Source organism: Porites lutea, chromosome 11, assembly GCF_958299795.1.
Source record: "Porites lutea chromosome 11, jaPorLute2.1, whole genome shotgun sequence".
In the NCBI taxonomy this organism is placed as follows: Eukaryota; Metazoa; Cnidaria; class Anthozoa; order Scleractinia; family Poritidae; genus Porites; species Porites lutea.
In genome coordinates, this window is record NC_133211.1 from 21,470,608 (window position 1) to 21,485,633 (window position 15,026).

The 15,026-nt window shown below is 37.1% G+C and overlaps 1 protein-coding gene across 2 annotated transcripts in view; it reads left to right on the top strand.

Moving 5' to 3' along the window:
• The first annotated feature begins 3,058 nt into the window (after nucleotides 1-3,058).
• Nucleotides 3,059-15,026, top strand: part of LOC140953120 (rho-associated protein kinase 1-like) — a 32,017-nt gene continuing 20,049 nt past the window's right edge. The window contains exons 1-19 of one of the 2 annotated variants that reach the window (XM_073402624.1): nucleotides 3,059-3,414; nucleotides 3,493-3,574; nucleotides 3,661-3,761; nucleotides 4,080-4,139; nucleotides 6,089-6,166; nucleotides 7,842-7,899; nucleotides 8,179-8,296; nucleotides 8,868-8,952; nucleotides 10,773-10,829; nucleotides 11,248-11,335; nucleotides 11,456-11,497; nucleotides 11,706-11,802; nucleotides 11,901-11,992; nucleotides 12,521-12,624; nucleotides 13,317-13,372; nucleotides 14,054-14,090; nucleotides 14,197-14,238; nucleotides 14,726-14,814; nucleotides 14,941-14,989. In XM_073402624.1, the coding sequence (XP_073258725.1) occupies nucleotides 3,334-3,414; nucleotides 3,493-3,574; nucleotides 3,661-3,761; nucleotides 4,080-4,139; nucleotides 6,089-6,166; nucleotides 7,842-7,899; nucleotides 8,179-8,296; nucleotides 8,868-8,952; nucleotides 10,773-10,829; nucleotides 11,248-11,335; nucleotides 11,456-11,497; nucleotides 11,706-11,802; nucleotides 11,901-11,992; nucleotides 12,521-12,624; nucleotides 13,317-13,372; nucleotides 14,054-14,090; nucleotides 14,197-14,238; nucleotides 14,726-14,814; nucleotides 14,941-14,989 (1,416 nt within the window). In that variant the 5' untranslated portion in view covers nucleotides 3,059-3,333. Of the gene's footprint in view, nucleotides 3,415-3,492; nucleotides 3,575-3,660; nucleotides 3,762-4,079; nucleotides 4,140-6,088; nucleotides 6,167-7,841; nucleotides 7,900-8,178; nucleotides 8,297-8,867; nucleotides 8,953-10,772; nucleotides 10,830-11,247; nucleotides 11,336-11,455; nucleotides 11,498-11,705; nucleotides 11,803-11,900; nucleotides 11,993-12,520; nucleotides 12,625-13,316; nucleotides 13,373-14,053; nucleotides 14,100-14,196; nucleotides 14,239-14,725; nucleotides 14,815-14,940; nucleotides 14,990-15,026 lie in introns of both variants that reach the window. The other variant, XM_073402623.1, reaches the window with a different exon arrangement.

Sequence of the window (15,026 nt, forward strand, 5' to 3'; positions counted from 1 at the left end):
TCACTATTTGCCACCCCTTTTTGTCTGCTTACTTTTATTTATTTATTTATTATTATTATTGTTATTATCATTATCATTATCATTATCATTATCACTATCACTATCATTGATATTATCATTATTATTATTATTATTATTATTATTATTAAGTTATAAAATTATACGGGGCCTAAGGAATTTTTAATCAAGCATCCTCACAGTACAGTGACGTGAGCCCGAAACTAATTCATCGCGTCAGAAGCATAACTGACAGCATTAAATTGTATTTCGATCAAGGGCATAACATACATTGCGGTTGAACTGGAAATTATTGATCAGATTTTTTAGTACGTGGGAGAATTTGCGAAATCGGCACTATATTTAAAACCTGATGACACCAATCAAGAACTCAAAACAAATAGCTTTGTAGATGGAGCAATCCGGGGGAGCAATATCAACCTTACAGTTCTTATAGTCCTTATGGGTAAAGTTTTTGTTTTTTCACTTTTTTAGTAAAAAATCACGATCATGAAATTTAAGATTAACGTCACTAACCTCTAGAGGGATTTGTATAACATGAACATGCACGAACGTAAATCTACCTCACATGCTGTTCAGTAGGAAATTTCTTAATAACAAGTTCACCAGAATATTGCCCGTCAGTCGTTGACAGTTTTACCGACTGGAGAATATCGATCCTACTGTGTTGCCAAAAATTCAGTAATTCGCGGTTGGCCTTCATACCATTGGGCTAAAAAAGTGCAGAAAACGAAAATTAAATTAAAGAAGAGAGGTGTACAATTTTTTTTTTAATGATTCTCCGTTCAGTCTCGTACTGAGGTATTCTGCAGCGTTTGTATCGACATGTGACTAATTTTTCAGACTCCTTGAAAAATGCGCTTTGTTTCAGGGATAGATGGTATTAGGTTCAGTTAGTAAGACAAGCAGCATAATGTCACTTGGTTTACTTAGCGCAACATTGAACAAGTGTAGTTCTGCAGTTTCTGATTCTTGGGGTGCGGGTCACTGGCAACGTGGTAATCACGCCTTAAACTTGAAGTTGTAATTTCCGGCGTCAGTAAATGATTCTCCTCCGCGCGTGACTTCCGCCTTTTTCCGGCACTTGACTAAAGATGCTTAAAATTAAAAAAAAAAAGCTTAAATTCGATCATCACTCCAAGAAAGAAAAACCACGATGATACATATGACACAGCCATGGTTATTAAACCCATACCGGGCTTTAAACACCAGGGAGAGGGGGGAGAGGGGCACTCGAGGGAAGTTTGGGTAAAGGTTCGAGGTGCTGTTCCTGTTTAAACAAAATTGTTCAATTGTCATTTTATGACCCTGATTCGTTTCGTTTTGCCAACAAAATTAGGTAATTTTTCAAACTAAAATCATGGACATAGATTTTTTTTGTGAAGACGCTAAATAGTGTAATGGTACACCTTGTACAAGACTCAATGAAGAACCTGAAAAACATGTCCTGTTCAGAGGTACATACATACATACCGCCCTGTTTAGGCCAAATAAGGGCTCCTTCCCGGGTTTTAACTGGGAGACGACAGAGTGTTAACCACTGAGGAAGAGATGCTTTAAAATATTACTTTCGTTTCTAAAAATAAAGGCTATGTTTAATCCATAAGATTTTAGCAATTTATATCAAAGATTAAAACAAGGAAGCGGAAAAAAATGAACCACACACAGCTGGTGATCATCAACGTATGCTCAAAAATGAGAATCAGGACAAAATCCTTAAAGAGAGTAAAAAACAAATGAAATGACACGGGGCTTTTACTACAGTAGGACTAAACAGTCTTAACGGCTTAATACAGTAACTAATTATATTAACTAAAAACTCTTATATGCTTCTGGATAAACATAATCAAGATATATAATCAGTGGCGTATCCAGACCTTCAGATAAGGGGGGGGGGGCGGTCTTCTACACCCTGAGAAAAGGGGGGGGGCTCCAGTCTCAAAAAAAATTTTACCGGCCCCTCGGGCCTCAGTTTGGTCTAATAATAAGGGGGGAGGCGGCCCCCCGGGCCCCTTCCCTGGATCCCCCACTGATAATGTTACAGTTTTCCTGTTCAAAATGCTTACATATTGTTTCCAAGAACAAATTTGTAACATGAACTATTATATCGTTTCAAATTGTTTTTCTGTTGTTTCGTTTCCTCTTTCTCTTCGTTGACATCCTTAAACGTGGTGGTTTGTAGTCTCGAAACGTTCTAACACCGCGTTTCAGCCTGCTTTTGTTTTTCTACAGCACATGAATTGATTGTCTCAACTTTTGGAAACTGAAAGACTTGCGAGGTCTCTTGATTTTCAGAAATTAAATTTTGAAATTGCTTCTCAGAAAAGGCTCTTGTTCTCAGTCATGACCACGTCATTGGATTAGATGTCATTGGATCAGTTCCACGAATGAAGAAGATAGTCTTTTTTTGCCACATTTTGTCATCCAGTCGAGTACCGGTTCACCATTGTGATATTTATAAACCTAATGTGGAGCTAGGACGTTGGTAGAAATCATTGTAATCATCGACCAGTTATTCGCTTTTATACGAGTTAAGTTAGTTGTGCAAAGTTTAACTAGTCTTTGTGGTATTTAAAATTAACAACTGGTATCGCGGAACGTTAGTGTTATTGGATCCAAAACAGGAGCCAAATCACAGTAACCCCATTAAGAGGATACTCCGCTTACTACTACGATTTTTGATTTCCGCTTACGACTCCAACTCCGACTCCGTCGCAAGTGAAACCAGCCTTAAGATTTTTCCACTTTCCGTTTTGTCTACTTTGTCAAAAAATACAGCAAAATACAACTCCTATAATATTTTGATAGTGCTTTTAAATATATGCTGAACGTCTCCTTTGTGAGTGAAATCGTAACAAAATTTCTTCACTTTCCAGAGTTCTTTCTTTTCGGTACCGTGTCTTGTGCTGCGCAAACAGGACTGACGTCACAACAAATCGGATGGAATGTGGTTTTCGAAATTGGTTTTTCAAAAACCGACGGCACAACGTAGATTTTTTAGTTTATGACGTTTATGAATGCAGATTGAATTGAAGTTTTTCCAAAGTCTTCAACAGAGAGACCGCCTTTTGCGAGTGAAGGTTACCTGTCACGTGACTAAACACCCCATATTAGTTCCCAGCAGTTCAGCCATGTTTGATGGCAATGTCAACAAGTGATTCGGCTAGAGAAGCTCATCGCGTGAATAAGCCTCCAAATCCACCTTTTTGAGGCCAGATGCCTCCTTTTAGATCTTACTTGCTGGAAAAGGAGTGATTTCCGCTTGGTGCGGATTGCTTTGCGTTGGAATAACTAGAGCTTGGGTTTGCAGGCAAGATGGGCGAGCGACAGAGGCGAGAAAATCTTGAGCGTTACGTCCGAGATCCTCGGAATGAACTGTATATCGAAGGGCTTTTGGTAAGTCGATTGATGCTCAATTGAACTGTCATACTGTCAGGTTACTCAATATTTTAATTGCTCTGTTTCGTTTGCCAGGACGGGATTCAATCGTTGGTCTGTGATTGTGACTTCCCTGCCCTCAGACGCAACAAAAACGTCGAAAACTTCCTTCAAAGATGTGAGTTTTAAAGTTTAGCTGTTGTGATATTTGCTTTTGACAGCTCTTGAAGCTCAAGTCCTGACGTTGGTTTAATTGCCTTTCAGATGAGAAGCCCAGTAAAGTAATCGAAAGCTGCCGTATGAATGCAGGCGACTTTCAGGTTGTGAAAGTCATTGGTCGAGGTGCATTTGGCGAAGTACAGTTGGTAAGCCACTGGCACATAACAACGAAATTGTCTGGGTTGTTTGGGACTTTATTGACAGTTTATAGTTGTCTGTGAGCAATTCTTCTCGTTAACTTTATATTAATTTTACAGTTTTTTGTCTGCCAGCTAAATTTCCGTCCTTTGCCTCTCCATAAACGTAATTTCCTTTGCTAATGTGGTAGCAGATGATTCCTTGAGGCTTGAAAGCTCTCGAATATTTAAACGATACCATGTTATTGAGTGCGGGCTTTATGATCGCTAAGAGCTGTTTTGTCTAGTGAAATAGCTGAAAAATCACTCTTTATTTCTTCTTTTCAGGTAAGGCATAAGGCGACCAAAATGGTTTATGCGATGAAACTTCTCAGCAAATTTGAGATGGTAAGTCGCTAGATAACTCATATTAATAGCGCATGTTCTACTCTTGTCCCTTATGGACTCGTTTTTATGTATGATTTGACATTTATAAAACTGCATACCATAGAAACCCCGAAAAATAATACAAAATCACGTTCCTCGTTCGGTACATCTATAGGTATGTGAGGAAGCTGTGCACTGTTTTAGACGCGTGTTTGTTCGTGATATTTTTGTGGTAAATTCGCTTGTCCGGTAGCTATGCTTCTCGTCCAAATGTAGCTAATTTCTAACTGTCATGCACATTTTCCTGATATAACGAAGTTAGATCCCCAACAAGGGGGTAATCCCTTCTTTTTAAAAGCTGTGGTTTTATGAACAAACTGTTAATTAATGTAGACTTTTTGAAAAGTACCGCTGCGCTTTTATCCTCGTACCAAAATTTACATTTTCGCGGATGGTTGTTGTTGTCCGTTAGTACAGTTGTTCGCTATGTTGTAATGATTTCTCTACCAGTGTACATTAAAACTGGTCTTATATATATTGACCTCCAACAACGAGCATATTTGTTTGCCAAGAGTTCAGGATTAGTCTTTAACGTTGTAAACAAATTAGCGAAAAAATCACCCTTAGTTTCAATTCTTGAGATGCCTTGGACAATTTCGGAATGTTGATTTATGCTATTTATTGTTGATTTTTCTGTTCTGCTACCCGCAAGTCAAAACCTTGTGTGTTGGTTGCTCTTTTTAATTCTTTCTACCCAACTGTCGCTGTTAATTGCTATTCATATCGAATCTTACAAAGGTTAGGCAACTGCAAAATATATCATGGTGTAAAAAAGTTAATATAAAAAAATCCTGTTAATGAGCTTATTAGTACTCTGTAGTGAAAAATTGTTTGCCAAGACAGTAAACATGTCTTAGGAGTTCCGAGATAGGTCATGAATTTTTGTGAGCCCCTCAGATTATCTGGCAAAAGTGAGTTAAGTATTTTTTTTGTGACCACATCAATAGTAAGAAAAGAGAATAGAAATCTTCTAAATCAGCCAAATTTATAAGTACTTCATAAAAAATTGTTTTCATTGGTCATTAAACATGTGTTATGGGTTACAAATCAATCATAAATCAATAATAATTCTTTACAATGAAAAGGTAAAAGCTCAGTGAGTGGAACTGAAAGTGAGGTGTTACTAAACCAATTAATTTGGCATGTTTTAATTTAAGTGTTGAGTGAAATTTCAGTCATTAATATATTTGCTTTATAGGATTTAACACATGACAGATTGTAGAACAGACACAACCAAACTCTTTTTATACTAGATAAAACAGAAAAGGTTCACTTTTAAAAGAGATTTGGTTTAGAGGAGAAAACCTGGTGGACAAATTACCAAAAACTCTTTTATAACCCAATGTTGCGCATGAAGTTAAATGTCAGTGTATCCATTGTAACCCTTTGGTAACCCATAAAGGTGAAAGCAGTCAAGTTAATTTCTTTAATTAGTTAGTTTTGTTCTTTGTTTTGCCTTGTTTTCACCCACAGTGTAATAAACTTTACCGTGGGTCACCAAAAACTGCTAGTTGTAGATATTCTTTGTGCTTAAAATTTCATCTTTAAGTCTTGGTTTGGTGGCCAAGTTACCTAAACAGTTCAGTTGTTTCGCTGCTCACGTACACAGCATTTCAGTCTCTTTTGGAACTAACCCCTTTTAGGGTCAGGCACTGCTCATTTAACTCTGCTATTCGGGTGGTCTACACTCTGCATAGGCCATTCCTAATATTGCTGTTACTTTACTTAGTACCTTAAAAATTGATTTCCTTTGCTCCGTTGGAGGTTAGACAGTCACTTACAAGGCTGAATGCAAAACCACATTTGTATAGTCTATGATGTGCCTGATAGAGATAGTTTCTTGATCGTGGAATTTTCTTGGAGTTGTTTTCCCTTATTTCCATCTTTACCCTTTTTATATTTTGTCGCAGATCAAGAGGTCTGACTCTGCATTCTTTTGGGAGGAACGTGAAATTATGGCCCACACAACAAGTCCTTGGATTGTGAAGGTAATGTTCACATTTTGCTTTCTTATTTAGACTGTAGTCAATCTTGATTTCAGTCATAACTATTCCTATGACTTTTTGTTTTCAATGTTACAAGGGTCTTAAACTGCACAGTGCTATGACGTGAGAGGAGACATGTTCTCAGTGGATAGCCTTTGCTAATCTAGAGTCCCATTGAGCTAGCATCATTACATTGCAATTTATCTGATTGGAAAGCAGCATGACATTGAAGTTTATTTTTTCATGGGAGATAGAGTATATGTGCAATGCAGAAGAGAGTTTCCCAGAAAGATTACTATTTCACCTTGAATGATTAAAAAATCCTTAATATGACAAAAGGTTTGAAAGACTGGACATTTTGATGCTTTATATCAATTAAGTTTGACTTCTGAATCAGCCGTCGAACTTATGTCATTTGGGTGGACCTAAATTATTATGTTGGTATAGAGCTCCAGGAAATAAACTGTAGTATGTCCATGCAGGAGCTGTGAATAATCAGATTAAGATCATCAGACTGCCATACAGTATAACATCTACTTTATCGTGCTTGCTTTATGATACATACACATCAATAATACAAACCAGGGTCCGAAATTAACTTTTTAATACGGGCGCCAGCAGGCAATCAAGTATAAATTTTTGGTCGCCAGAGGGCAAATTGTGGTCGCCAAAAATTTCCCCTCCCTTTTTTTCAAATAAAAGTTTAATCACGAATAAAAAATGCATGGTACGGACGTTTTTATGCTCAATGCGAGTGAAGTCTTATTTTCTCCATAAATTACTTTTTGTAGATATAAAGCTATCTGACCTAGAACGTAGGAACAGAAAGCTGTCTGCCCCTGACTGCACTGATCATATCAAAACTCTATTTTCTTCCGATAACTACCACGAAACACGAAACATAGACATGAGTCAAGCTGCCATGTTGCTCGTACCAGGCCAAACTGTTCCACCTTACTCGTACCAGTCGACAAAATACATAACGTACTTACCGTATTTTAGCTGAAAACAACATGGCGGCGTGGAAAATTCACAACTTGTATTGATCGTAGCTATTGTGGAGGTATCATTACAGGAAGATTCGTTTCACTTTTAATTAGAAAACATCAGCAGGACAAAAAGGAAGACACCTGTTGGCAAACAGCTTCGAAGTTTCAATTCTTAATCAGTTTCTCCGAACGTTAAAGTCCACAATAACAACCAGCTTTACAAGTCGCTAGCTGGCGACCAGCTATGAAATTTTGGTCGCCAGGACTAAATTTTCAGTCGCATTGGCGACCAGGAAGGCGCAATTTTGGACCCTGCAAACAAGTGTTGATCATGGGACGTCCTATAAAGTAAACAGTCAATTTGTATGGTAAATTTAATACTAGCTTTGTGAAACCAATGACAGCCCTTGTTGCAAATGGTGTTATAGCACACCACAATAGTAGTATGTTGGTGTCTTCATATACTGGTCAATGTACTCTCAATTGGGAATTAAAAAAAGAAAATTCCTTAGAAATGCAACTAGCGTCTTTCCAGTGAGCACATCTTGTTTGTTTTCGTGTAAACAATAACATATTATTATAGTTATTGTTTCCATGAAATAACAAGAGTACTCTGACCATTGCTTACAAATCCTGAATTACACTGTTCTCCACCTGAAATTCAACACGGAAATGATTATTTTTTGCAGTTACACTATGCCTTCCAGGATGCTAAAAATTTGTATATGGTTATGGATTACATGGCAGGTCAGTAATTAAGAATGTGAATAAATTTTCTTCTTTGAGTGAAAAAACTTGAGCATTGATGGGGAAAATGCCAGTCTATTCCAGCTATGCCCATGCCCCTCCTAACCCTAAACTCCTCTCTCCCCCCCTCCCGTGATAACCCCTGGGCATTTGTTTTGGTAAATGTGACATCTTCAGCAGTATTTCATTCTGGTCTTTGCTACATAAAGTTAAGTGTGGGCATGATCATCATGTTTAAGCCTTCTTGAACATTTACCTTAGCAAGACTTTTTTCTGTAGGTGGTGATTTAGTAAACCTTATGAGCAACTATGATATACCTGAGAAGTGGGCCAAGTTCTATGGTGCTGAAGTTGTGTTAGCATTGGATGCCATCCATGGCATGGGATTTATTCACAGGTATTCGAGGTTAACTTCTTGAATAAATTAACAGCTAGAAAGTCTACTTATATATTACTTGGCCTCTCTTATGATAGTATTGATCGAGAGAATTAGAATTTGATTTCCGTTTAATTTTGATTCAACCTACAATCAGGGACAAAAGTAGTTGACACACTTGTTTAAAACAGGTGCTTTTAACAAACATTTAATTCATCTATTATTTCATTCTTTTTAAACGCCGTAAATCCCCTCACCCCCCGAATCAATGTTGTCTGAAGTAAAAAAAAGACTCGAGGGTCCAAAATTCAACATTGATTTTGGGGGGGAAGGGGTTGGGGTAGACAGGGGAAGGGGATAAGAATATGCACTATGCAAAAAGGGGCCATTTTACTGAAGTGTGTCAACACTTTTGTCCCTCATTGTAGGTTGATTCTCAACTTCCTTTGTTTGCTAGCTTTAGTAGACAAAGGAAGTTGAGAATCAACCTAGGTTAACAAATTTTAACCTGATAAAAAATTTGACCTGTAACATGTTCAGCAAAATTGGTCCTAAAAATTTGAAACTAATCACTCTGTTTTTTTTTAAACAGAGATGTGAAACCAGACAACATGCTACTAGATAAACATGGCCATCTCAAGCTTGCAGATTTTGGAACATGCATGAGGATGGACAAGGTTGGAGCTTGTAATATTTCACTTTGATTATAAAAATTTTAAGATGGAATCCACAAGGAAATTCAGTAATTTTAATTTTCAGTGGGAAAAACCTTGTACCAGAATAATTTGAAGCATATTGCATTCATTTTTCAAGGGCTAAAGATGTAATTAGTCATCTGTAGTAATACCAAAGAAAATTTTCTTTCGTGTTACTACAGATGACTAATTACATCTTTAGCCCTTGAAAAATGTAAAAAAGAATGCAATATTCTTTAAATTATTCTAGAAGGTTTTTGTCCACTGAAAATTAAAATTACTCACTTTCCTGGTGGATTCCGTCTTAAACATTTTGCTGGAAATTTGGAATAACAATGCAATAATGCCATCAAATTGATGACAGAATTTCTTACTGCGCAATTAATGTTTAAAGCTTACTTGCCCCATGGACAAGAGTCGTGGCAAGCCATCTTCTAACAAAATCATTAACTGTGAAGAAGAAGAATCATTAACTGTGAAGAAGTGGCCTTGGGCAAGGGAAATGACTAGAGAGCTGGGTGCCCAAAGTACAAGCTAAAATTCAAGGTTTTTTTAGCCCTGCTGTTTACATGAAGGGAGGAAGATCCCAATCATAGAGGGCAGAACAACTTTTTGTTAAGAAACAAACAAACAAACATGAAATTTGACAGTGCTTACTAGCATTAATAACTTCCTCTTAACAAAAGCTGGCTGGGGCTTGTCTCTCACCACATTTAGGAGATCTAGTGTGCAGAGTTTTTGACATTGTTTGTTTATTGATTGCTCACTACTTTACATGGTGTACATGGTTTACATGGCTGTTGTTGAACAATACATATTTCTTTTAGCCTTTGTTGTGCCTTAAAATAGAAGGACTTTATTTTAATATCAGTATACTGTAATACAGAGTTTTGAAGTCTGTCTTCAGATTAACTGTCTGGTTACATAACCATCCCAAGCATTTTCAATTTCAGACTCATTTTTTTTTTTAATTGAGACTCATTGGTTCTGGACTGGGACTCATGATTTTTCTCAAGATGAGACCCATGACTCATCATAACTATTTGTAACAAAATTACTGAGCCTGAATACTGAGAACTTGTAGCCAAACATTCATTGCTCATATGCATATAGGAATGCATATGAGCATATTTAAATACCGTAAAATTCCGAAAATAAGCCCCGGAGCCTATATTTTTCAAAGGCCCTTTTTGAGGGGCTTATTTTTGGATGGGCTTATATTCGGAGGGGCTTATGTACGGAGGGAAGTTTGCGTTTCAAAATCAATTGGGCTAGCTTATAGTTGGAAGGAAATTTACTGTTTTTGCTTTGTTTTACTTTCTATTTAAGGGCAATTTTCCAAGTACAAGCCCCCGGGGGGCTTATATTCGGAGGGGCGATTTCACGGAGGGTTTTTTTGTCATGAGTTTGTGGGGCTTATATTTGGAGGGGCTTATACATGGAGGGGCTTATTTTCGGAATTTTACGGTAGTTGATTCATTAATGGAATCTGTACAGGTACGCTTGACCTGGTGTGGCTATAAATATGTACCTTATCCTCCTAGTGCAACTCAGTTTTATTGTTCACAAGGATCGTCCTGTCTCCCAGCTACAGCTATGGAAGATTTTAGTACTAGAAAAATCTTACATGTAGTTCTAGGGCTAAGTACAACCTTTTGTACGTAGACTGAAAGCAGAAATCATATATGATGTAGCCCTAGGATGTTCTACCTTCTTGGATTTTTCATCCTTCAGGTAAACAGTCCCTCAATCAAAGTGAATAACCTTAACATTCACAAATTCTTAACTTGTGACACTTGTAGGATGGTATGGTGAGATCAGACACAGCAGTGGGAACACCTGATTATATCTCTCCTGAGGTAAGGAGTTTGTGCAAAATACACCCACAGTTGACAACTTAATTAGTTGAGAGACTTTGTCCTAAAGGGCCTTTCTGACTTTTTGCTGACTTAAAAAGGGGAAAATTAAGCTTTCCCTCCTCCAAGAACTTCATGCATTGTTGTGCAGCTTTTCAACCTACAAACATCCCAACTTGTGGAATGTTTTGTTCTCCAAAGTTACCCTGTTTGAGGACAATGTCTCAACAATTTGTTCACTGATTGTAGGTTTACACTGTAAATCTTTTGTCTTTTTTTGGAGAAAGTAGGCAGACAATGGATCATACACTTCAGTTTTATATTTGCAGCTTTACTCTAAAGCTACATGTACCTCTGTCTGGTGTTGTTTCTTTTTGATGAATGTTTATCCATTTTAATCCTGAGTTGTGTTGTTTCATAGGTACTCAAGTCCCAGGGTGGGGAAGGTTACTATGGCCGTGAGTGTGACTGGTGGAGTGTAGGAGTCTTCTTATATGAGTTGTTAATTGGTGAGTTTGCTAACTAGCTCTAAATGATTGCCTTGCCTTTTAAACTTTTTGTTCTCAATCAACCACCCATTCTTTAAAAGGTAATTTTTTAAACCAACATGTTAATTTATTTCCTCTAAGGTGATACACCATTTTATGCAGATTCGTTGGTAGGAACGTATGGTAAGTACAACAGAAGAATGCTTGTTAGCAGTCAGTGAATTTATACAGTTATTGAATAATGCTAATTTTGGCACATTCGAAAATTAGCCAAATATCATAAGGATGTGTTTGCCCAGAGCCCTTTATTCTTTTCTCTGAACCTGTTATGAAAATAGATTTCTTAACTTACAAAATTCTTGTAATAGTTTGTCTTACCTTTTTTTTGTAGGAAATATTATGGACCATAAAAATTCACTTAAGTTTCCTGATGATATTGAAATTTCAAAGGATGCCAAGCATTTAATTTGTAGCTTTCTTACAGACAGGTAAGCTAACAACTAACATTAACCATCAATTCTCATTTTCAGGGATTTCATCTTAAGAACTGTGTTTTCTAATATAAGTTTCTATGAATACTTTGTAGAACCCAAAGAATTGGACAGAAAGGAATAGAGGAAATTCAGAGGCATAGATTTTTCATCAATGACCAGTGGGACTGGAACAGCATTCGCGAAGGTAATGTTCAGTAATTCCTTTCCTGTGACTGCTATTTATGGCTGTGCTCCAGCAGTGCCCAGTGGCATGGCTTCTTACTTTTTCTCATTGGTGACTAGGAAATCCTGGTTTTTTCATTAAAATCCAATGCAGGGTGCCCTGGAATTTGCAGGTTTAGAGCGATTTTCCATAAGGCACAGCCTTGGCAGTTAGCTTGAAGGGAGGGGTTATGAGATATGTGTACATTCACTGAGGGTGCAACCTGTGGTGAATAATGACATCACCACAAGCAGAAAGCCTGATAAATGGCTTATTTATTTTTGTACTGGTGTGAAAAAAATGTTTCAACTGTTCACCTTGTTTGGTGATATTCGTGGCATTAACAAGTCTCTAGGCTTTTTAATGATATCTGGCGCCATACATGTTACTTTAACTCGGGGGCATGAATGTCAATATTGTTATTTTATTATAACAGGGGTTGATATATTAATAACTATTTAGAGTCCATGCTTATCAAGTTTATGTGTATTAATGAATAAATTACTACAGCAATTCCCCCTGTGGTTCCTGAGCTCTCAAGTGATGATGATACTACACACTTTGATGACATTCCTGAACCTGACAGTGGAGAGGAGTTCTTTCCCACCCCAAAGGTACGTGATTCAGTTATGATAGTTGCATATCCTCCTAAGCTATATGGCCTGACAAGTGAATGAGTGAACAGGCACCAAATGTAAAGCTGTAATTTTCTCTGAAAGACCAAATTTGCCTTTTATCCATGAGAACCGTCTTTTGAACAGTGAAACTTGCTTGTCGATAAGTTTCAACATTTTTGCTGAATTCCTTGGGCATGGTTTTTTTTCTTTCATTGTTTAACCTAGAGCAAGTCTCACTTTTATTCACTTTTAATTTGTTTTATGATTTCTTCACATTTACATGTATTTCTAGTACAGCTGTAGAAATTTTCATGTGTTCAGTTGAGAGCTGCAAGTGTTGTGTATAAGAATTTAATGGTACTAAAAATGGAGGAATTTTGTTCCTGTCATGCACACATTTGTATTTGTATTTATTTATTTGCCACACGATTACAATTAGTAACAAAAAGATGCCAAAAAAAAAATGTAGGAAGAAATGGCGAGGAGGCCTAAAGGAAACTATAAAGCTTATGTTAATTAGGCCTCCTCATTTACACTGTATCTGAGAAATTAGTGGTCAATAAATTTCAGTTATTTTAAAAAATAACTTGACCACAAATTTCCATTGTTTACACTCTTTAAACTGATCATACGATTGTGTGGTGCTAAGGCAGTGATCTCTTTTGGTGATTTGCTGTTACTCCACACAGGCTTTTGCTGGGAATCATTTACCATTTGTAGGATTCACATACTCTGAAACTGTTAGGTAAGGAAGAAAAAATAATTCTTCAGCTAATTTTTGCTTTCTGTTAAGAAGGCAACGTGGCTGAGTGGCGAGTAGGTCAGGCTTGCAATCAAATGGTCCTAGGTTGGAGACCTTCTCTGACTATCGGGTGGATTTGTTTCTTGGTAATCCCAAGTCCAAATCCTTCAATATTTTTGTCATTAACAGAGTAAGAGAAAAATTTTCTTATCCACTTGTCCCGTGGTTGTCCAAAACCCAAGAGTTCTTGTCCAAAATGTTTTGCCAGGTTCCTAAGCCAAATGGAGATCATTAAAACAAATGAAATGGCCACGTTATGGCAAAGTTAAAAGGATTTTTAACCTCATTTTGTCAAGTATGAGGCTTGCTTTTATGACTACAAGATAAATTTTAATTCTACTGTAATGTGAGGTCAATTTTCAACTGTTTCAGTATTTTTTCTATTGAAGATGTGCTTGTCCCAGGGACAAGTCATGTCAAAGGTTTGCATGTCTGGACTAAATTTGTACCTGTCCCGGACAATCAGACATAGGTTTGGCTCACCTTGCATTAACCAACTTGTTTCTCCTGCCAGTTGGGGTTTTTAATCGCGTCATGTTAGTTTGTGTCAAATGCCTGTAAACTAGATGGTGCAGCCAAGTACAGTGCAAATCCACAACTCACTTGTGTGTCTTTTTTTGTTAGGTGGAATGCTGCATCGAACAAGGGTTGTGATGGCATGGTGAGGATGGTAAAAAGAACAATCCTTTGTTCATACGTTTGATTTCCTTTTTGCTGTGGTAATGAGTGATCCCATGAAAACAGAGCGCTTTCTTTTTTTTTATTAGGATGGCAATCAGTCTGGTGGTGGAGATGAAAGTGGTCCAAAGGTATGTGTTGTTTTCTCCTGTCCATCTACATTTGCAAGTTTGGTACTGTTTTACACTTGCTTAGGACACCTTGTATGCGATGAACAACCCCTGTAAGTTAGACACACTGTGCAGGGCCAAAAAAATTCTGTTCATTTCACTTGTCCAATGGACAAGCACTTTTGAGGCCCAGAAAAAAAAAAGACAAGACAAAATAATGGTAATAATAATAAGGGTGGTGATGATGATAATAATAATAATATTAATAATAACAATAAAATAAACTTTCTGTATGTCCTTGTTTTTATCTGTCTTCTTCAAAGTGAAACTCATGGCATTGACTTTCAAAACATTTTTTTTCCCAATATTTATTTGGAAAGTTGTTTTGTGCTAGTGTAGAAGCAAGTATTCTGACTAAAATCAAAATTTGTGATGCAGTAGAAAGCATTACTGGTTGGTTTTAATGTAGCAGGTTTTAACAATCATTTTATAATTATTTTGTAATCAGCTTGAAGCAGCCAGTCGTCGAATAAAAGAGCTGGAGGAACAAGTTGCATTAGAAATGCAAGCTAGAGATGAAGTGGAACATAATTACAGGTCAGGCTAGCTATCATTTTGAAGTCTAGATAGTGATGAAGTTAGTTTAATCCTGAACTGGATAACTGGTGGCCTTTGGTTTTGATAAACTTGACATACCTTGCTGACAGTTTCCTCTGCTTGTAGAACTGTCAGCACCAAACTGGAAAAAGTCATGAAAGAATTAGACAATGAGGTGAGAATTTTTACGTGTGTACGCATTGTATAAATAG